At 40.1% G+C, this 24,155-nt stretch overlaps 1 protein-coding gene across 9 annotated transcripts in view; it reads left to right on the forward strand.

Annotated features, from left to right (window-relative positions):
• Window positions 1–24,155, forward strand: part of ASPH (aspartate beta-hydroxylase) — a 212,528-nt gene that overhangs the window by 89,136 nt on the left and 99,237 nt on the right. For all 9 annotated transcript variants that reach the window (XM_072734661.1, XM_072734664.1, XM_072734662.1 and 6 more), the window contains one exon: window positions 9,322–9,363. In XM_072734661.1, the coding sequence (XP_072590762.1) occupies window positions 9,322–9,363 (42 nt within the window). The remainder of the gene's footprint in view (window positions 1–9,321; window positions 9,364–24,155) is intronic.

Consider the following 24,155-nt stretch of genomic DNA (forward strand, 5'->3'; position numbering starts at 1 on the left):
TTAAGGTTTTATTTATTTATTCCTGAGAGAGACAGAGGCAAGCAGAGACAGAGGCAGAGGAAAAAGCAGGTTCCATGTAGGGAGCCCGATATGGGACTCCATCCCAGGACTGCGGGATCATGCCCTTAGCCAAAGGCCAGACGCTCAACCACTGAGCCACCCAGGCGTCCCAGGGCCTGTCTTCTTACTTTTCAATTTTCCTAACCTTTTAGGCTTTAAGAATCTGTTATTCAGTGGAAACTTTAATTAAGGACCTCTGCAACATGCTAGCTATTAGTTAACTTTTTTCTGGCCCCTGGAATCTAACTGATGATTACTTTGCCTTCCCTGATCATTCTAAGACTAGGTTATACTGTCTTAATATTGCTTATTAAAGTTCACAATAATATACTTATGGGTATGATATAACCCCACAAGGTGGGAGCTCTCTTAATTCACCTTTGTATTGAGCTACACACGAGGACCCAGTGAATGCTAACATTTATTAAGCACTAAGCATTATGTAGGTGCTCTTCTAAGCACATTACATGAATTTACTCATTTAATATTTCCAGTTACCTAAGAGGTAGACATGCTGTTATCTCCCATTTTACAGACAAGAAAACTGAGACGTAACAAAGTGAGTCTGAGAGCTGACAGGTGGCAGAATGGAGACTGCCCCTTGCATACTAGCTCCAGAGTTTACACTCTTGGACTCTGTGCTCTAGAGGATTTTTCATAAGGCCTAAGAGCTAATGAGTTCTGAGAGCTGTTTTGGTGGGGTAAAACTAGAGAGATATACTGTTTATCTTCCTCTTTGTATACATTAGTACTTCAGCTAGGACCTGGAAGTATTGAAGATTAAGAATTATTGCAGAAAAGTAAGTTGTCCAGTAGCTTGTATTTTGTCAGTTTGTTTATATTTGTAAATTTATTAGTACTTTGCTCTTGACAAGGATGTAAAAAGTCAGTCCCAAGAATTGATCATTCTGATCATTTTGAATACCAGATTTTTTAAAAAATTCTTTTTGTGATCCATGCTCCTTTAGTGGGCTTTTACCTTTCTCCTCAAACTCAAGAGTTTTATTTGAAATCATAGAGTGTGTGATTCTAGCAATATGACAATAAATGTGCATAGCACAAATTGATTCACTTACGGAGAATCACTTACAAAGTTGATCCAAGTAAAATTTCCTGCCAAATAGTACGTTAAGGCTGTTTCACTAACTGGTGCCATTAACAATCTTTTCTGTCATACTATGCCAGAAAAAAAAAGTTAATGTTATGTTTTATGGTGATAATCACATTACACAAGATGGAAATATGTGAGCATCAGTGTTTCTGCTGCTGTTCCTATCTCTCTGAAAATGGAGATCATGTCTGTAACTCATCTCACTGTGGACTGGTCTAGCAGTGATGATGGTTTCACTCTGCTGCACCTGTGCAAACTTTCACTCATGCCTCCCCTTGTCACCAAGCATTTCCTAACATGATCACTAAGGCACCTAGCCAGCCTTAGTCTTGACAGCACTAGAGGTCTTGGTTTATGTTAATAAGTGTCTAATATGAATGTTACTGTTGTAGATTTCACCATTTATGCAGGAAGTACATATTAAGCATCTGTTCTGCCCTGGGCAAAGAATATACTTGAACAATATAGGTCTACCCCATAGTGGTTCATAGTCCTGTGGGCGTGTAACAGAGTAAAACAACCAACTATAATGTCATTAATTATATACCAGTGTGGTATACAGGACAGCACAGAGAAGGAGGGATAACTGACTCAGCTTGGGAGCAAGGGTGTGGAGAGTACATTTGGCCTCCCATGTGTCCTTGTACTGGGGCTGAGTTTAGAGGTGCTGTCAGAAGTGACTGGAGTTGGTAGGTGGGGAGCAGAGGAAGCAAGCTCTTGTTGAACAAGGACCAGGACAGTGTGCCATGTAAAAGTGTAGGAAGACAAGTGGAAAAAGACGCAGGCGTCACTACCTGGAGTGTACCGTCTATATGTTTAAAAATTTGAATCTGGGCCTAAGGATGGCAGGAGGCCACTGAAAGATTCCAAGCAGAGGAGTCACATGGTCAGATCCAGATCTGAAAAGGGTAGTCCACTGAGAAGGTGCAGACTAGGAAGGGTGCAGATGTACTGATCCAAGCTGGAGACAGCAGAAGCTTCAGCTGTGGTGCAAGGACTGGCAGGGCGGACTCATGGGGATTGGAATTGGAAGCAATTTGTGGGGAAGAGAGGGTTGATTAAAGGGAAGAGTTAAGGAGGATTCCTGTGTTCCTGACCTGAATGAATAAATGATCAGCTCTCTACCCACTTATTGAAGGCAGGAGGAAACAGAGAGTAGTAGAGGGGGTGACTGGCCCGATTTCGGACATAACTAGGTTTGCAACTCAGTGGACCACTTCTGAGTAGGGTCGTCTTTAAATATTTAGGAGCATATATTTGGGCCATTCAGAATTGTAACCAGGCTGCTAGTTTATTTGCCCTTTTACCGGTGCTCATCATTATACTTCAGACAGCTTCCCACAATCTCAAATAGGTTTGATGGCACAGGTTACAGAAACCATGAGTTCATTCCTCTCATGATCTAGCTAACTGATAAATTCTGAGGGAACCCAGAGTCCAACATATTTGTAAAAACGTTTTTTGTTGAGGTGTAACTAACACACAGAGACACATACGCTTGTTGAACGCACGGTTTAATGAAACTGTGTGCTCCATTTTCCATGTGATCCATTCCTGCACCCACTACTCAGCATGCGGCTAGCACTTCAAAACTCTCTCCTTCCTCCCGCTCAGTCACACCCCCACATCCCCACCAGCAGTAACTGTTCTCATCTGTATCACCACTGATTGGTTTGCTTGCTCTTGAATTTGATAAGATAAAACCGTAAGTAAACACACACAAATACATGCATACTTTTTTGGTGACTATTTGTTGTTGCTCAACATCATGGCTGAGTTTCATCCACTTGGTAGTGTAGAGTAATTTGGTTCTATTCATTGCCTTTTACTATAAATACACTACATTAAAAAAAATCCATTCTACGTTGATAGCTATTGTGAATGTTTCCAGTTTCTGGCTGTTATGAAGAAAGCTTCTGTGAATAATCTTGTGCATGTCTTTTGTATATACTCATTTCTGTTGGATATATAAAAGTATACATATGATTCCTAGTTACTTCACATTGAGCACCAAATCTGCTTGTATAAAAATTTCTGAATATACATGTACACACACACATAGGTAAGTAGGTAGATAGATAGGAAGGGAAGTAGGAAGGATCATAATCCAGATTTAGAAAATATATCAAAATTTGGCTGGGCCTTTATGTGCACCATCTTCCTTTCTACTCGAATTTTAACATCTAATGCTGTAATAGTAAAATCAATCAGATACTAAACTTGGAATGAGAAAGTAGTTGTAAAAAATTGGACAAGAATGACTTTTACATATACTTTTTTTTTTTTTACCCATTTTTATTGTCAGTAACATTAAAAACTGACATGATTATATTAAAATAATGTATTTTAACTGCAATTTACAGTATCTAATTGCTCCATGAAAATCCTTCCTATATTTGCTTTTCAAACACCATGCTAGATTTTCTTTCTCTATTACTTTTCTTATTAATACAGTGAAAACACTGATGGGAGAAAGAGAGTTAACGCTTGTATTTCTCAAAAGATTGAAATTCTGAAATTTAGTTATAATTCTCAGATGCTCTAAGAAGCTTAAGTTTTCATCAGCAGCTTCACAAGTTAATTCCCAGGGACTTCTCTGGGTAGTTAATCACTGTTTAACGAGTTGCCCTTAAAAACAACACTAGCACAAAAAAAGCATTTACTTCCGTCGGTGGGTTTTTTTTTTTTTTAAGTAGAATGGAAATGAAGCAGTTTCACAGTCTGTGTCTAGTTGGTCCTTTAATTTAGATTTCCCCTTATTTTTGCAGATACGTAAAGCTTCAAAAAGACTGCCCCCACTACCACAAGAGGACCAGCCTAACCATACGCTCCAAAAGATGGCTGTGATAGATCTTGTGACGCAATTACTGAGCAGACCAAGATCTTTGGGAATGAACACTAAAGATGTTTTCAATCGATCATAGTCCACTGGCATTTTAGTGTATTTTTTTAGAACCAAAAATTACACGTAATGTTACATTCCTGCATGTCCGTTTTTGATAACATTAGTGAATCCTTTGGTTTTCTCTTCTCTTTTTGTCACACAGCTTTCGATCTTACCTACATTTATGTGTGTTTTTTCAGATAATAGTTGATTATATTGACAATGTAGCAGCAATTGTCTTGGCAGGGTTTTTATATATATTATATATACATATATAATATATATATATTACTAGTAATTACTCCTAAGTCTGTTGGACTGACCTGTGTAAACTGCATAAACGTGATTTCAAAAAAAAAAAAAAAAAAAAAACGTGATTTCAAAGCCATGAAGAGTGCCCTGCTGTTGCACTCTGAGGAACACTACTCGCTGTCACCATTAGCTGTGAAGATTTGAGTTGTATATATCTGCACTGATATCATTCTAAGACATTTCTACATTAGCTTTGAGTATTCAGGGGAAAACTCAAATTTTGAGATTGCTGTAGCTGTTAGCTCATTGATTAGAAAAATTTAATATTTTGGTGAAAGTCTTAAGTTATCATGGTTAATTTATTTTTTCAATTCGAGGAGGGAGAAATTTAAATTCCTTGCTAGAATATAGACAAAAGGAATGGCCTGCTCTGTCATGCAAAAATGCTGTTTGGCACCTCATATCAATCGTATAATAGCTTTATCCCTTTAGTATTTGTTTAAATTTTAGAAAGTCTTTATAAATTACCGGTGCACATCTTAAAGATTGCTCTGCCTTTGGCTAATTAAAGTAATGTCCTCACAACACTGAAGACAGCATAGTGATCTTACTAAAGAAGGATGCCTCTAGCTGGATTGATTTAGGACGTGTGAAAAGCACTCACCAAGCCACATACCTGCTGCTGTTTGCAACGTATGAGCCTTTTCTTTTCTATCCTGAAGAGTTTCTTCTATTTTTCATGTGGTTTATTTTGGCTCAGAAATAGTTGCTGTGATGAAAATACTCATTTGTTAGAAAGACGGCAGTGACATCATTTTGAAAGGACTATTTAAAACAGCTATTTAAAACAACAACAACAAAAAAACCTGTAAAGAGGTCATTTCATTTCCATGTCAGGGATAGCTCTTGATTATGTTAACATTGTTTTAAGATAAGATAACTTTTCCCCCCTGCTTTTAGGGTTACAATCCAAGGGATTTTATATTTTTATCATTATAGATCATAGTTACAATGTAGTGAGTTATGCATGTTGACCCAATGTGTAGTGAAATCCAGAAGACTGAGTTACTAAGAAAAGCAATAATTTTCTAAAGCTGTGATATGGGTAATACAGAGTTGCTACTCAAATTCTAATAAAGCTCTTAATTCTAATATTGTGAATTATAGAACACTACTTTTTATAAAGCCTTATTTTTTTAGGGAAACTTAGGAATGACATAGAACTGATAAATGAATACAATTTTGCTGGACTTTTGTATATAATCATCTCTAGAATCTGGAAACTGAGGATTCATTATGCTGTGGTCAACGTCAAATACTTTTTAATTCCAAATATCTGAACTAATGAGCCTTGTCTTCACAAATACATGCCAAGCTGGGCAACATCAATGGATTTTCTAAAAATAATGTAACTGTCTTCTGTTCAATGTGATTTGAGTGCAATAAAATGCAGAATTCTTCTCTATATTGTCATTATTTTGAAGTATTATTTTGTTATGTAACAAAATCAGTTCATTTTGTACTTAATGAGTATTTTAGAATATTATAGTATCTTTAATGACAAATCACAAAGATGTACCTTCAACCTTCTCTTAACCTGTTTCTCATAGGCAATGTTTATTTTGTTTAACACGTACTTTTATGGTGCATTGCTGGGGGCCAGATTAAAATGAAGTAGTCCCTGCATCCATCTTTTGTAGATGTTTATTCAGCACCTAGAGTTTTGGTAATTCCCTAGTGTGACAAGCCCCCTCCCCCACACCCTCCCAATCGCCCGTGACCATTGTACCATGAGGACATGAACTTCATTGTGGTTGAGAAGATGAAAGAGTCTGAGCAGGTGGAAGGGCCGGAAAGGGTACAGCAAATTCTCTTTCAATCTTCATTCTCTGGGCAGAAAAGGGAGAACTACACAAGTAGGGAAGAAGCCTCTGGATTCCTAGACAAGTATCGTTTTCTCCTCCAACATGCCTGGAAGAAACATTAAAAATAAAGACTTTAAACTCACTTACTCAGAATACACAGACCCGCTTCTATGGATTGCATTTCCTCTGCTGAGTGCTTTGTGTGTTAGGGAGTTGAGTTTTCCCAGCAGATGGGGCTTATCCCTGTTTGCAGACAAGGAACTGAGGATCAGAAAGGCCGAAACACCTGCCAGCCATGGTCCTTCATGGTATTCTGAAGTGAGCACAGGGCAACAGGTGGAAGGTGGAAACAGTTGATAGGAGGCCAGAGTGCAGGGGGGAGAGCAGGTTGGAGATAAGTAATAGTCCAGGTGACAGTGGGAGAGCCTGAGCTCAGGAAGTCCTGGCAGGGACAGAGAAAGAGACAGGAAAACTGACTGGCCAAGTGGGCCATCGCTGAGGAAACAGAGCCCTAGGTCTGGGTCTTGGGAAGTCACAGATGCCAGTGTGTTGAGGACCTTGTGAGGATACTAGGCCTGGATGGAAGTTAGCTTTGGACGTATGTTGAGGTTCAAGAACTGGTCAGGAAGCAGATAGGCACAGTAGCTGGCCCATCATAGAGTTCTGGATATTTGAATTCACAAAAGTGATTTTCTTTAGTGGCTTATAATAATTTTTGAACAACTAATATCCCATTCTTTTAAGTAAGGTTTTCCTTATTCAGAAAGGGAGGAAAAAAAGGAAGTTAGTACAGTTAGAGATTGTATAACATATTTCTTCTTGGATACGAGTGCTTAAACACTAAGTATGAGTTACAAGTGAACCTGTACATGGGTAATTTTCAGAATTGGGCTGAGCATTTAGCTCCCTTTAGCTGCCCATTATTGGAACATACAGTGTGTGATTAGAGTATTATTATAAATCAGTCTTACATGTTCTGTGACCTTTGGCAAGATTCCTGAGCCTTAGTTTCTGTATCCATAAAATGAAAACTACCTCCCAGAGTTGATTGAGTTGGATGGGATCATCTGCAGTAAGTATTTAGAACAACCCCTGGCTCCCAGTAAGCATCCAACAAGTCATTTTCTTCTGGAGCATGGCCAGGTCCACATGGGGTCTCCCAGGGAAGCATGTGTACAGAATAAAGTAGAGCAGAATAACACTTTACTATTTAGCTGTGCAGGGAAGCTGGATCTCTTAGAAAATGCCTTTACTTAAGCTACATTTAAGCACCGAAAATCAGGGGCTGAAATTCCTGCTCTGCTCATTTCCCCATATCCAAACACTAGTCACAGATGTCAGCACGTTGATGTGAAGTGAGGGACAGAATGGGACATGAGACAGCTTTTGCCCAGAGCTGGGGAAGTTTGGACTGGATCTTCTTAGGTCAGGCTCATTGCCCTATCGAAAATCCTGCTTTGGAGGAGGAAGAAAGATGGTGGCCCTTGTTCCTGGGAGCGTGCCTGGCCAGGGCCCTCCCACACGTATTTAAAATGTGACCAGTGCAAACCACTCCTTATTTCTCCCTTGGGGGCGGGAAGATTTGTGGAGAGCCTCAAACTCCTCTTTGTGCCTAGCACCCATCTGTTTTCTCTAGTCAAGTTAGGAACTTGCATTTTGTGCTTGTGTTCTCAATTTACACGAGCCACATGCCAGGTGACAGATTACTGGAGGATGTGGAGGGTCACAGCCCTCCCGCAGGCACTGCTGATCCCACTCGTAGGACTCCTCAAGGACCAAGATTGTCAGTGTTTTTCCTCAATCCTGTATCCTTGATGCCTACGAGAGCACATCCTGTTAAATGATGCACTGCCTACCTACCTTTCTGATAAGGAGGTTAAAGTTAATAAGACCAGAAATCCTAGGACATTCAACAGAGATCTAGAAGGGCTCTTTTGGTTGTGTTTTTAAATATCCCGTGTACCTCCTGCAGCACTGGCAGGAAGTGTGTGGTGGTCAACTTTATGAAGCCCACTCTGCAGGAGGCAAAACCTGCAAGTCCCTATGCCCTGTTTCCCTTTTAGAAAAGGTAGAGAAGGGCGCTGTGGGAAGATGATAGGCTTTGGAATGATGTGAACGCCTGACCTTGATATGTTGGCCACTCTGCTTTCTCAGCCTCATCTTCCCCCTTTGCACAGAGGGAGATAGACCTTCCCACGGGGTGACAGGAGGCAGGAGGCAGGTGTGATGTGTTTATACCGATCCTGGCACGCTGCAGCTTCCTGAGTTTCCGTTCTCTCACCGGGTATCTTGAAAACTCTTGACCTATGAAAATCACTTCCTTGTGTCAGAAGCCTGCTTCAGATTTACTTGTCACTTCCCCAAAATGAAATATTTGATAGGAATATTTCCCTGGAGGAAACCAGGGAGCAAAGAAATCGAATGTTCTGTGATTGTACCCCTGATCTGACCCCACAGCCCTGTCTACTATAGGGGAAGAACTGAGTTTCCCAAACTCTGTCCTATCCTGACTCCAACACCTCCGTCTATACATGTGTTCCTAGAAATACTCAAATTTAAATAAGTACCTACTGGAGCTATAATCAACTGGTCTACCTTGAAGATTAGCTAGACCCAAACTTAGATTAAACAATAGGCCAGATCTGAGATAATGCAGAAATGAGGTTATAAGCTCATAGGTCATGTACCATAATTTTCCATGTAGGGTGGATGTTGTTTGGTTCAGGCTCTGGGTGGATTTCACTGCACTGAGTCGCATTCGTGCAAGAGACCCTGTGACTGTGATTTACTTAGCAAGAGGGTGACACAGGTGGGCTGTCTGGCATATCTCGGCTCCTTAGTACCTGGGCTCAGTGCAGGCACCCTTAGTGGGCTGCCTGTGGATGTGTGAAGTCCTTAGGGAAATGAGACTGGTGTCACCCCAGTGAGGGCGACATGCTGCATTTCTTTAATTCAGATGAGCCTGATCTTAATATTTTGTAACAAACTTGATGTGTAAAGAAGTCAGGGTTTAGGAAAATGGAATTCCATGCCCAGAAATATTTCTCTTAAATTATATTTACTTGAACTCATTTAAACATGGTCCTATATTTTGAGATAATGAGTGACGACTTTCACAATACTTATTTTGTTTTGTTTTTACTTTTCAGAAACAAATAGAAAAACAGATGATCCAGAAATAAAAGAAAAAGGTGAGATCATCAAATAAACTGCCTTTCAAATATACATAGGAAAAAAGTCATCATGCTGTTCATGAATAACACGCTGGCTTTATTTTATATTGCCAATTAAAAGAAATTGCCTGTGGGTTTATTAGTTCAATGATTTTATCAACAAACATTTATTAATATTTACATAAACATTAAGAGCCAAGGCTCTAAAGAGGTTGCCTGGCTTCTGATCCTGGTTTTGCCATTCATTATATGTGTGTCTAAGAATTCCTTGCCCTGTGTGGCTTAGTTTCCTATCTGTGATGTGAGAATAACATAGTACCAAGTTCAGGAACCAGAGGACTCCTGTTTCTACAATAGTAATTAAATGAAAATACGTGTAAAGTATTTAAAGCAATGTATAGTGCAGGGAAAGCACTTAGGAAATGTTAAATTTTGTTGTGTATGTTAATATCCATGCCAGGAATAGAGATCCAGAGATAACTAGAACATGTTCTCTTTACAAGGACCTCTCAATTGTTGGCAGGACATGTAAACAAGGTTACACATCCATATCGAAAGAATCATAATTGCCTTCCCACAGTTGATTACAATGGGATTCTAATAAATTAAATGACCCAGAATTTTAATTCAGCTCTTACAGAGGTTCCTCAACTTATTCAGAGTGAGGAACTGAGTTAAAAAAAATTATATAGGTGATCATGAAATAGTGCTTATGCATTTTTTCCATATTCCAGTTCTATTTATTTACTCTTTCCAATCATTGACATTTTTATTTTTACATATTTAATTCAAGCTTAGATAATAAGAATCTCTAAATAGTAAGTAAGGCTACTAATTTTATCCTTCACAATTCTTTTTTTTTTTTTTTTTTCACATCATGTAATTAATTATTTCATCATGATAATGTAGTCTTCAATCCCCATCCCCCCACCTCCCTCCCTTCTGGTAACCATCAGTCTATTCTCTATAGTTAAGTCTGTTTCTTGGCTTCTCTTTCTCTCTCTCTTTTTTTTCCTTTGGCTCATTTGTTTCTTACACTTTACACATGAGTGAGATCATATGGTATTTGTCTTTCTCTGATTTATTTCACTTAGCATCCATTATATTCTCTAGCTCTATCCACGTTGTTGCAAACGGCAAGATTTCATTCTTTTTTATGGCTAAATAATACTGTATTGTATATATGCCACATCTTCTTTATCCATTCATCTATTGACGGACACTTGGGCTGCTTCCACAGTTTGGCTATTGTAAAGAATGCCGCTATAATATAAACATAGGGGTCCGTGTATCCCTTTGAATTAGTGTTTTTGTATTTTGGGGGTAAATACTGTATGATTACTGGATCATAGGGTAGTTCTATTTGCTTTTAATATCATTGGAATGATAACATCTTTAACGATTAAACATAACAATTTCAGAAATGCCTTTAATTTTTTGTGATGAAAGCAGTGTGTGCGTTTGAGAAAATATTATAGTACATAACATGTTATAATATCCATAATGTATGTGGTCTTGGTGTATAATTACTTGAGCACACAGAGTTGCTGGCCTCTGGCTGTAATTTTGTAATCCATACGCTGGGAAGTAGGCATCTAGTCATGTGTTTTTTTCCTCCTGACTAGTTGCATTTAATTTTTTATGAAAGTAATACAGAGATAGAGTTTTAAAAGTGTGACTTTTAACGAAAAATAGCAGTCTTGGGATGCCTGGCTGGCTCAGTGGTTGACCATCTGCCTTCAGCTCAGGGCGTGATCCAGGGTCCAGGATGGAGTCCCCCATCGGGCTCCTGCATGGAGCCTGCTTCTCTCTTTTGCCTGTGTCTCTGCCTCTCTCTCTCTGTGTCTCTCATGAATAAATAAATAAATCTTAAAAAAAAAAAAAAGAAAAACAATCTTTTGCCCCACTAACTCCCTGTCTATGAGTCCCATTCCTGAGGTTCTTTTAGCTCTTTCTTCTGGTACTTACCTACACATTTGTAAACAACTTGCTAATTGTGCAAGTTTCTCATCAGTGTTAGAAACTATTGGTTGACTTTCATACATAGATGACTGGGATTCTGTGCAGTCATGATGCACGTTCTCCATGCTCCCCCACCTTCCTGACCTTCTAGCACATCATGACATACTCTGATCGTGATAAGTAGGTAGCCCCCTATCCCTGTTGTCCTTCCCCTCATCTCATCTCATTTCATCATGTAGGCATTTTATCATTTCACATCATCATAATGGTAAGTACAGGACAGTAAGATATTTTGAGAGTGAGAGAAACCACATTGATACAGTTTTCAGTACAGGATGTTGTTACACTTGTTCTATTTTATTATTAACTATAATGATTAGCAATAATATCTTACTGTGCCTAATTTATAAATTAAACTTGATCACAGGTGTGTACGTAGAGGAAAAAACATAGGGTTCGGTACTGTCTGTGGTTTCTGGCATCCACTGGGAGTCTCGGGATGGGTCTCCTGCAGATCAGCAGGGATGACTGTACTGAGAAGGAAACAAAGCACAGAGGAGGATATCATCAGCTTTTGCTAGAATTGATCACTTCCTCAATTCTAGAACATTCCTTCTCTTGGTTTGCTACTCACCACATCCTCCTGGGTTTTTTCCTATTCTCTGCTGCGTTTGCTTTTTCTTGGCTTCTTTGGATGGCTGTTCCTCATCTCCCTGACCATCTAGCACTCAAGTGCCCCACGACTCAACCTCAGAGCATTTCTCTGTCTGCACGCTCTCCCTAGGTGATCTTACCTCACATCCTCACATTAAATACCTGTATGCCAAGGATTACCATGCTCGCCTGCAGCCTGGACTCCAGACTGGGGTGTCCCATTGTCACCCAGTGTCTGCCTGCGAACCTCGTTTGGACATCTAATAATCACTTCAAACTTAAGTGGTGTCAACTGAATTCCTGACCTTCCTCCTCCAAACCTGCTCCTCTTGTGCCTCCCTGTATTTCCCTCAGCAAATCCTGTCAGTCTTCTCCCCACAACATATCTAGAATTCCGCTGTCCCCTGCCCCCAACGTCTGCCACCACTACCCAGCTCCCAACTACCACTGTCTCTTGCCAGCATTCTTCCAGTTGCCCCCTAACTGGTCTTCCCGCTTCCATCTTTCTCTCTATAATCTTCCTTGATACAGTAATCACAGTGACCCTTTTAAAACCTAAGCTGTGTCATGTTGCCCGATGCCCCCAGCATCATCATAAATAAAACCTCAAGATGGTTGATAAACCCTCATAAAATCCATTCTCCCTTCTCCCTCTTCTGGATTCTTCCCCAACATGACGTTCTAGTCTCTGTCTCCTTTGCTCACTCTACTCTTGCTCTGTGGGCTTCCCTGCCAAGCACACACATGGGCCTCAGGGCCTTTGCATTGACTGTTCCCTCCAGGCTGACTCTTCTCCCCCAGAACCCATATGGCCTGCCACCATCTTTGCTCAACTGTGGCCTTCTTCGTGAACCTCCCTAGCCTTTTTATTTAAGGTTAAGACCTCCATACTTTGCCTACCGTGTTTCCTTGCCTTGTTTTCTCCATAACTCTTACCACGTGATAATATTTGATAGTTTAATTCTTAAGTATTTATTGTCTGAACCTCCCACTGGAATCAAATTTCCAGGAAGACACATTTTCATCTGTTTTGCTCACTGCTGCATTTCCTGTGCCTGGCACACAGTAGGCACTTAGTAAATTATTTTTTGAATGAATTTCTATTATGTTTTAATTTCGGAGGATTACCATAAACAGTCATTAAAAGGCTCTATAAAACCAAAGCTGAAAAACTAAGAACCAGACCCAGGTAGAACTCCTAGGTTGGAAATCTGTGGGAAACCCAAAACCTGAGTCAGTGACACTGGAGTAAGAAGACAGCTGTTGCCATCCCTAAAGAAGTGATTACAGGGGTGCCCAGGTGGCTCAGTTGGTTAAGCGTCTGCCTTCAGCTCAGGTCATGATCCCAGGGTGCTGGGATTGAGTCCCACATTGGACTCCCTGATCAGTGAGGTGTCTGCTTCTCCCTCTGCCTCTCCTCTTCCTGCCTGCCTGTGCCCTCTCTCACTTTCTCAAATAAACAAAATCAAACAAAACAAAACAAGAAGTGATTACATGGTCCCCTCTGTGACCTCATGTGTCTGAGCTCAGTGGATGTGTGGATCATGATCATCGTATCCATGGTGTCTGGGGCACAGAATGGACAGGTGTTCAAAATGTTAAATACACTCGAACTTTCCGTTTCTTCATCCAGAAATAAGGATAATGATTCTTATGCCTCACAGGATATAATTCAAAACAGGAAGATAAAATGGAACTATCTGTAAATAATAAATGCTGTCTGCTACAACTATTACTATCGAAATATCTGGACTCCGGGTTGCTTTCGGTTAGCAATTAAATCGGTTGACATGGTGGGTCAGTTGTACATGTGCCAGTTTTTAAATTTGGTTAAAACAGTGCTTTTAAAAGATCTGTATGTACTGTCATCATCAGTTATAAAAGCAAAGGTATTTTTAGCCTCCAAGTACAACACATATAATTAAAGAATAACGGGTACGATTTTTTTTTTTAGATTGAATAAGTTTAGCTGTACAAAAAATTCACTAAAATGATTCACATCATTTTGGCCTCAGATCAGTGGATGTTTCTTGTCTGGCTCCAAGGCAGAGACCACAGAGGTAGTACTGAGGCTGTTCTTGGACCATGTCAGCCCACATCTCACTCTGTGATCCCAGATGCCAACCCCAAGTGTAAAGGAGAAGGGAAATAAAACACATCCTCTTTGTCTTTTGTTCTGGTTTTCCTGTCTGGTGCTGGTTAGGGAAATAAACGCTTTTAAGGAAAATCCTAGTTTCTTAACAGCCCCCTATTTTTACCCTCCTCCTGTGTCTTAAGCAGTTGAGTCTGATTCAGACCTTCCCTACAAATCACCACATTCCCATTACAATGAAATACAGTTATAAATAATTTTTTTTAAAACTCAAGTTTCAGTAGCTTAAACAAGATAGCAGTTTATTACTTGCCCAGGTAAATATCCTAGGACGAGTTTAATGGCTCATTGGGGACCCAGGTCTTCTCTTGCCATTCTGCCATCGTTATTCTATAGCCTCATGTTCCAAAAGGGCCGTTTATGTGGCAACCATTATTACCACATCCAGATAACAGGAAGGAAGTGGAGAGAAGGAGTAAACACCTTAGAACTACATTTAACTAATAGAACATTGGTAAACAAATTCAGGGTATTCTGGTTCTACAGAAGAAGGAAACATCAAATATTGAGAGGAAGCAAGCAATTAGCAGTGTTGAGCATGCAGTATTTTACTCTTGTTAGCCAAGATATACTCTACCAACATAGTGTAGGGAAAGGATTACTGTTCTATGCTAAAAGGTTCAGTAAATCATCAATGTTTGAAAAAACTATCCATTTTGCATCTTTCACAAAAGCATACACTAATTTATTTGTCTACTTAAATATTTGCATGCTTACTGCATGCCAGATACTGTCGTTGTAGACAAGTGGATGCAAGTGAGAATAACACAGACAATATCCTTCATTCATGGAGCTCACATCCCAGTAGGGAGTCCAGCAGCACCTACAAAAATCTGAAATAGAGACAGTATAGGAAACCAAGCAGGAGAGTGTGCTGGAGGGAGACGGGAGATAAGTAAAGGGAGAAGGTCCCTGAAGAGTTTCGGGATACTATCATAGCAGCTGTGTGAATGATGAGCTAGGAGCACACTGAGCAGAGGAAGAGCTTGTGCAAAGGTCCTGAGGCAGGACAGCCAAGCCTGAGAAACCAGAGCACCCTGACCAAGCTGAGAGTATATGCCATGCAGTCAGAGAGAAATTCAGGGTCCAGGCCTTGGTAGGGAGTCTGACATTTTCCTCCATGTAGTGGGATGTCATACCCAGTCCATGTGAGTGCCTGAAAATCAGTCTTTCTCATTCGCACATTGACTTATTTGCTTCTGGGAGGTCCACTGTGGTGCTGCTTTTTTAAAAAAAATATTTAATTTATTTGTTGGAGAGAGAGAGAGCGAGCATAAGCGGGGGGAGAGGCAGAGGGAGAAGGAGAAGCAGACTCATTGCTGAGCTGGGAGCCCAATGTGGGGCTCCATCCTGGGACTCTGGGATCTTGACCTGAGCTGAAGGCAGATGCTTAACTGACTGAGCCACCCAGATGTCCCCACCCCAAAGCTTCTGGCAAAGGTAGAGACAGGGAGAGGGTGGATTGTGGGCATTGGTTCTCACAGATAGTGAACACATGCAAGCCCTACCCCAACTGCTGCTCACAGTGGTGCTGTTCCCCCTTTAGAAGCTCCATTTCATCCTTAGGGAGCTGGGCCTCCTTCCACGCTGCCCTCCATACTCTGTAGAGCTTTGTCCTCCAGGCTTCTGATACTAACAGGACTTCTCCAGTGTTGGGGGTACTGGGCTCTCTTGGCTGGTTCTTCAGGGAATCCGTGGAGAGAATCATGAACAGCTTTGCTTGCTTGGTTCACCCCACTCCATTGTGGGAACCTGGCAGTTTCTAGCAGGACTAACCAAAATATGTTCACAACTGAAGTACTTTATTGAGTGTGAAATGCTGGGATAGTCTTAGACTTAAAAGATATAATGCTCAGTGTTACCCCAGATTCATTGAAAATCCATTGAAATTCATTCTCTCTCTTGGGAATTCCATCCTCTTTTTTTACTCAGATTCCTATGGTGCTGTTAACTGTAGACAAGAGAGAAAGGGAAATATTCCATTCTTAGAACATGGAGTGAAAATATGGAATGTATTTTAATAGTTACGCTTTAGTTTTGTAGTAATAGAAATGGAGATTTTTTTTAATGTCCATTACAAATTCGTCTCAGGATAAATTATTAAGTTGCCCGATTTTCTGCTTGTGTTATCTCTCCTGAAGCATATTGACAAGGAACTGCTGCTGAGAGTGGAAGATTTTGCTTTTACTTAGAATTAATAATTCTATGTACCGTTTAGAGAATCAGATTTAGTTTATTTTGTTGGAGTCATGGGTTGAAATTGGGCTTATTCCAAAATGGCCCTATTTGGAGGTGCCAGATTCTCAAATTGAATCAGACCATTTATATCTGTTTTAGATAAGGTTGCTATATCAGTTTTTCCCCACTGGATGTCATCTTTTCCCACATATTCTATATTCCACAACCACAAAAGCTGTGAAAGAAAAGGAATGCAGCGCAAAAATGGCTTACTAAATGTCAAACTCAAACAATTATTTTTATTTATCCATTCATTGCGTACATACTGGGTAGCTACTATGTGCCAGGCCCTATTTTAGGCACTGGGGCTAACAGTAAAAACAAAGTCCAAATTCTCATGGTACTTGTAATTTAATGTACATGTATAGAAGGAGAAGGTTAGATATGTGATTTTTAAAAATTGAAATAAAATAGTGATAAGTATGGAAGGAATATAAAATAGGAAAAGACTACAGAGAATGATAGTGGGCTGGGGTATTGCTCTATGTAGAAGCCTCTGGAACAATGATATTTGAAGATGCAGGAAATGAGCTGTGCAGGCATCCTGGGGAAGGGAATCTGGGGGTGCAATAGCAAGCACATCCTTCCATAGTCCCTGAGGAAGTTTGCTTAGCCTGTGTGAGGATCAGTGAGGAGGCCAGTGTGGCAGGTGGGGAAAGGGGAGGGATAGGAGTGGTGAGATCAAAGGGCTTGCAGGGCCCATCAACCATAAGAATTTTGTATATTATCTCAAGTGAGATGGGAAGCCACTGAGAGACTTTGAGCAGGTTACTATGATGTGCCTCACATCTCAAAAGGCTCATTCTGGCTCTGGGGATGCAAGATTGGAAGCAGGGAGACCACTTAGGAGACTCCAGGAGATAATAATGGCTGGGATTAGGATATGGGGTAGCAGAGGTGAGTGGTGGTTAGATTCTCCATGTATTTGTATGTAAAGTCACTAGAATTTGCTAATGGATAGAATATGAGGTATGAGAGAGAAAAGAGTCATCAATGCCTCGGAGTTTCTCAAAAAGATGTGCTTTAGGGCGGCCCCGGTGGCGCAGTGGCTTAACGCCGCCTGCAGCCTGAGGTGTGGTCCTGGAGACCCGGGATCGAGTCCCATGTCGAGCTCCCTGCATGGAGCCTGCTTCTCCCTCTGCCTGTGTCTCTGCCTCTCTTTCTCTCTGTGTCTCTCATGAATAAATAAATAAAATCTTTAAAAAAAAATGTGCTTTAACAATTCATTAAACATAAAAGTATGCCACATGTGGCTGATTTAACATATATCAAGTGTCAGTTATTAGTTGAGGATTTGTGAGTCTTTAAAGGAATTTGAGAAGCAATAGAATACCCATGCCTGCAAAAAGGAAATGTGTTTTTGGTGTGTATGTGTATGTGTTACAATTGCATTTGAATCAAGGGCTTTTGCTGAAATTTTTCTTTGATTTAAACTAATGCTTAATATCCCATTGTATAATTCATTACAATTAAGGATATGCTTAAACAGTATATTTTGTGACTGTCTTTTAGGCATTTAAAGATGCCCTGGTTACTATTTGTATTCTTTTAAAAAGTAATAATCAGTGCCCTAATGAAAACACCAGAGGGCACTAGAAAACAAGTCACATTTATACTAACAGAAATCACATTTGTAATGCAACTTAAAAGGCTGAGAAGATTGTAATATAGCCAGTAAATCAGCTTGATGCAATTAGCACCTTGTATAGATACCTTTGAGTTTTCTGTGATCACAAGGAAAACAGAGATAGAACCAACATGAGCAATAATCAAGCCTCATTAAGAAGTTGTCTTGTTGTTAAAAAAAATATATTTATGTCGATGAAGTTTTTCCTGGGATTCTTACAGCTGAATGTAACACATTTGAGCAAAGTTGTTCACCATTGTCCTGAGGTTAAAAACTAAACTTATTAGTAGAGCATCTAAAGCTTCTCAGGATCTAGCTCCGACTTTTGGTTTTCCTCTGTTTGTAGTGCTCTGCTCTTTCTTGCCTCCCCTCTTCACATACACCTGGCAAATTCCTGCTCCTTAGGAATGAGCTTAAAGGTTACCTCTGCTAGGCAGCCTTCCCTGATTACAGCCCTATCTGTTACTCCAGTCCAGAAGATGTCTTTTTCCTCTGTCCTCCCAAAACATGCCTGGCCTGTACATTTTTAGCATGAATTTTTAGTTTTTCCCTTAATTTTTAGACAGAAGGCATCTAAAAGGTAGGAATCATGACACCCTTCCCCATCTTGTATTAGTCAAGGTTCTCCAGACAAACAGAATCAACATAATAGGGTGTGTGTGTATAGACAGAGGGACACAGATTTATTTTAAGGAATGGACTTGCATGATTGTAGAGATTAGCCAGTCCAAAATATGCAGGGTAGGCAGGCAAGCTGGAGACCCAACGAAGAGTCTGATTGGATGGGGCCCATTTACATTATGGTGGATAATCTGCTTTAGTCCAAGACTACTGATTTAAGTGTTAATCTCATCTAAAAAATATCTTCACAGCAACATGCAGACATATTTAACCAAATATCTGGGTACCGTGGCTTAGCTAAGTTGACACATTAAATTAAGCTATCACATCCCTCCAATAAGCACCTAACCATAGTATAATAGGAGTTGAATAAATAATTACCATATGAGAAATGTGATGTAAGCCCTTTCCTTTTAATTTACCTCTTCATCTGATGGTGATATTATGAGATGCAAATAGCCCAAATGACAGGCAGGAAGAGTTTATAGACAGAAGTGTCAATGTGTGATTGAACCTTAACCATCTAGAATGTACTGTATTTCATGTTATTTTCACATAGATTCTCATCTAATTCTTATAAAAAAAATCTTGTTAGTTAAGTATTTTTTTGCTTTATGTAGCCAGGTTTCTTCAAATTTTTTCTTTTCCTTTCCACTATTTGTGATACTCCAATTACATGTTGGGGACTGCATGATAATGTCCTCTAGGTCTCTGAAATTTTGTTCTTTTTTGTTAGCATTTTTTCCCCTTGGATTGCATGATTTCTATTGCTCTACAAGTTCAGTGAATTTTTCTTTTGCTATTTCAAATCTGCCGTTGAGCCCATGTGGTAAAATTTTCATTCTAGCTACTCTTCTTTTCAAGTCTAGATTTCCAACTGCTTCTTTTTGATAGTTTCCACTTCACTCTTGAGATTCCGTATCTGGCCACTCATTAATACCATGTTTTTCTTTAAATGTTTATACTTACATATAATTACCCATTTGAAATGTTTTCTCTAATAATACCAGTATCTGGGCACACTTGGAGACAGTTGCTACTGACTACTTTATCCCCCTGAGTGTGGGATAGGAGAGTCCTGTTTCTTTGCATGTGTAGTAATTTTAGGCTAAAAGCTAGATTGTATATATAATATGTTGTGGCAACTCTGGATTTTTTCCCCCCTGAGGATTTCTGGTGTTAACTTGCCTTGATTCAAACTGAAAAATCCATCTCCCCTGTGATGTGAAGCAGCTGCTTTCTCTGCTCAGGTTTTTGGCTTCCAGCTGCTGTTTTTTTTTAAGTTCAGCTCTCTGGAGAGTGAGGCAGGAGGTGCCCTGTGCCTGTGTAGTTTAGTTGTCTGCTAAAGATTTGGGCAGGATTCAAACTCAGATTTTGGGGCTTCTTTCTGAAATCCACCATCTAAATTTCCAGTTGCTTTGTCAGCCTGAAGTTCTGCTGTCTTATACCTTAAGCCACCAGGACTTCTAATTCCTTCTATGCACACTGGATATGTGTTGAGAAATGTACTCAGGCAAAACACAACAAACTTGCACATTTCACCAGGAGAGTTCTGTCTTTCAAAAGTAGATTTCTAAAGCTCCCGGGAAGGCCCCCAGTGATTTTTGCCTCCTGGTATTCCTGTGCCTCTCTGTGGACCTCTTTCCACTGAATAGGGCTGCCCCGTAGCAATGCAGAATTGACAGAGTATGAATCTCAAGGTTAGCATCACACCTGCTACCTTGTTCTTTGGATCGCTTGCTCACTCTGAAAGGAACTGGCTGCCTTGTCGTGAGAATATATAAGCAGCCTTTAGACATATCTAGGTAGCAAGGAAGTTGTGTAAGATACGAAATGTTTGTGGTTGTTGTAAGCTGCTAGGTTTGGAGGCACTTTGTTTTGCAGCCATATATAACTAGTCCATCCTCATTGAGTTTCCACTTGCTTTTTCACCAGGCTCCCAGGTCTACCCATGAAGATGGGAAGTTATCAGTCAGCCAGGGATTTGTGCCGAGTTTATTCTCAAATTTTGGATTTCAGCCCTTCTGTGGCTCTCTTGCATCCCAAATTTCCCTTTTAAATTTTCATCTGCTCTGCTCTCTTCATGCTGTGATCTGTCCTCTTTAGTGGGGAAGGACAGTCTTCCATTGCTTGACTTGGGGTGGTTGGGAGCAAGCACTCCCCACATACACAAAAAAAGTCACAAACTCACCATTCTTATCCAATGTAGAAACCATCTTTCAAGAATAAATTCTTCTGGGAGCGCCTGGCTGACTTGGTCAGTTAGGTTTCTGCCTTTGGCTTAGGTCATGATTCTAGGGTCCTAGAATTGAGCCCTGCATCAGGAGGGAATGGTGGTAGGGCGTGGGGGGGGGGGGCGGGCGGGAGTCCCTGCTGCTCAGCAGAGAGTCTCTCCCTCTCCCTTTTCCTCTGCACCTCCCCAGCTTGTGTGTGCTCTCCCTCTCACTCTCTCGTGCTGTCCTGTGCACATGCTCTCTCTCTCAAATAAATAAAATCTTTAAAAAAATAAATAAATTCTTCTGTTTATAAGTTTCTACCTATCTTTGGTCATATTCTAGTGCTTTCAAATTTCAGTGACATTTCATTGATTAATTGATTTAAGTCAGTGATAATTTGTTGATTTAATGAAATATGAATATTAACATCCTCTGAATACTAGAGTAGAGAAGCTGAACTGTGTAAGCCATTCTGAATTCCTTTGCTGAAAACTGCCTAGTCAATATCTTTTTTTTCTCATTGGTTTTCAGGATTTCATTAGTATTGATATTAATCCCTTGTTGGATTTATATTGCAAAAATATGTTTCCCAATTGGTTCTTTATCTATTTACTTCAATTACAGTGCTTTATAGATACATAATTGTTGAAACAGTAAGTGTTCAAATGAATGCATGAGAGATGTTCTCTCACCTGTTACAATATGTTGAATGTTCCAACAATATCTCCTTGCTTTCATATATTTTTCTATTGTAATAAAATATGTGCAAAAACATTGGATGGCCTTGATTTGCATGGCTTTGGCTTGGGAGCATCATTCTTCTGTCAAATCATTCATTCATTTATCTTGCTGAAATAAAAACAGTAGTACCTGTTTGTGAAGACACCTATCATCAAGCTTCAATGACTTGGGTTTCTGAGAGTCCTTCACACGGGCTTGGCCAAGTCATCCTTTCACATGGGCTTGACCACATCATTGAACTTAATTATTGTGTGGTCTGTGGTGGTAGGTCTTTTGTCTTGTAGCTAGGTCTGTCTTGTAGGTAGGTCTTCTGTCTTGTAGCTGCCTGCTGGAGGTACTTTGGTTCATTGTCTTTAGCAGTCCCTAACACACTATCTGTTCCTCATTATTAGTACCAGCAGCCCCTCTAGATGTAGCACTGAGCTGGTGGTTAAGTTCAGGCCACACCATGATGCCTTTCTAAGTTTCCCATAGTATAAAAGAGCCATGTAGCATTAGCACACTTAAGCCAATTCCCGGAAAAGCTTTGAGAAAAGTCTCCCTCCCCACCCCCCTTGCAGCTGTGAGAAGAGGTTGTAAGAGAACGGCTGTTAAAGATTTATTATAATCATTACATTCAACAGCTACTGTAGTTTTAGTGGTTCCTAAAATACACCAGCAGTTATTGTCTGATTACTTCTACAGATAAGTTAATTATAGGAGATTTCTGACTCTTATACAAGTCTGATTTAGAGAGAAGTTTAATTACAGCAATTTTGGTGATTTAAATAAGCTCAGCATATATTACCAGTCTCAGCAAGTGTAGTCAAGTTTTTAGCTGTGTTGAAATACACATTTGCTTTGTTTTTATTTTTCATTTCATGATTTTCACCATACTGTAGTACTAGGGATAATTCAGGGCACCTGTTTCCACCAGAATGTATCTTCAGTCAAACACACTGCAGGACAATAATAGCAAATTCTTCGTTATCATTAAAATCTCATTCTAATGCTTCCCATTGAGCACTCAACAGCTTACAACGCTAATTTCTGCCATGATTGTGACAACATGAACAGGGAAGTAATCTAGGTTTATTAAGGAAAAAACTCAGATTTAGTGTGTTTGAAAATTATCATCAAGATCTAAATTTTCTTTTGATTGATGGGAAATATGACCCTGTCTTCAAATCAGAGTAATCCACTTTATTAACACGTGGTCTATTTGTATACTGAAGCAAATTAAAGATTAAGATACTAGCCACATATGCCCAAGCTAGCTTAAAATTAAGCTTTCAAAAACCGTCATAAAAAGACAGTGCTGTCAGCAGTCAGATATATTCATTTACTTAAATAAGACTTCACATTCGAGAGTCCATTAGTTTGGAAAATGCATTACTGAAAATTACCTCAGTCTGATTATAGAGCTCTTCTCCAGAGCATTTTTTATTCTTCTGATGTAATGGCACTGGCATTTACAGCAGTAATTCTTGCCGTATGTTTATGTTTTTCGCTTAAAAATCAAATATGTGTTGACAATAGAAAGTGTTAGCGATTGTGAAAATAAATCAAATCCTCTCTTTCAGTTTGGGTGATTTTATTACATTTTGCCCAGGAAGCCAGGCTATTTACTTATCCCTAACACCATGAAGTGGCAGTCATGCTTTTCTCCTTTGCTAGAATGTTCCTTCTTCTTCCTTATCATCTACTTAGGTCCTGCAGTCCTTTGCTGTTACTGAGCCTGGTCAGCAGGAGCATAGAGGAGGGCGGGAGTGGCTGGAGCCTGAGGCCAGACACTCAAGGATGGGACAAATAATTAGGTGCAAGCAACAGGTGGCATCCAGGAGACCAGGCAGTAAGGCCACAGTCAAATATATCTCAGAAACGAGGAGAAGCCATTATCACAGGGGCTCAGGAACAGACAACAAGTAAAGCTGGGAGCAGGAGGACATTTCCTGACAGAAGTATTTCCACATAGAGGAGTAGCATTGGATTTCTCCAGAGGCATTGGCATACCCCAGACTCCTATTGCTAGCCCTGCTCAGCTAAGGAGCTAGTCCAGGATGACAGCAGCAGGGCATGCGGCCGGTGCAGAGATATCAACACTAGACTACGAGCCAGACCTGCACTATGGAAAGGACCACTGTAAATTTATTAAATAGCTCTCTTAACGATAAGCATATGACTCACAAATGGCAAGCAAACCTAACTGCATGTGAGTCTGAGAAAAATGGACAGCTTCCTCATCGTGCTATTGGTAGCACACTGACCTGGGCTGGGGAGATGTCTGTGTCTGAATCTGGTTCTGGACCCTTTGGGGCCCATGTCTGTCTTATCTGCAGATTCCTCACCTCGCACGAGTCCGTTCCTTTGCTAAACCTCACAAATTTGAATCAGGATTGCAAGAGAATAATGTTAATACATTCTCACTTGCCATCTATACGTGTTCAAACTTCAGGTATCAAAGAACATGGTGGTTATCAATGATTCTGTCTCCACTGCTGTCTTTTCCACCTTCCTGCAGCAGCCGGGACAGAAACTATCCTCTTGAGGATTTTCACTGTTTAACCGTTAAAGCCAAGTAATTTAACCCGCATCGCGTATGGGTTACAAGGTAGCTAGG

The sequence above is a fragment of the Vulpes vulpes genome, chromosome 13 (genome assembly GCF_048418805.1).
Source record: "Vulpes vulpes isolate BD-2025 chromosome 13, VulVul3, whole genome shotgun sequence".
Taxonomy (NCBI): Eukaryota; Metazoa; Chordata; class Mammalia; order Carnivora; family Canidae; genus Vulpes; species Vulpes vulpes.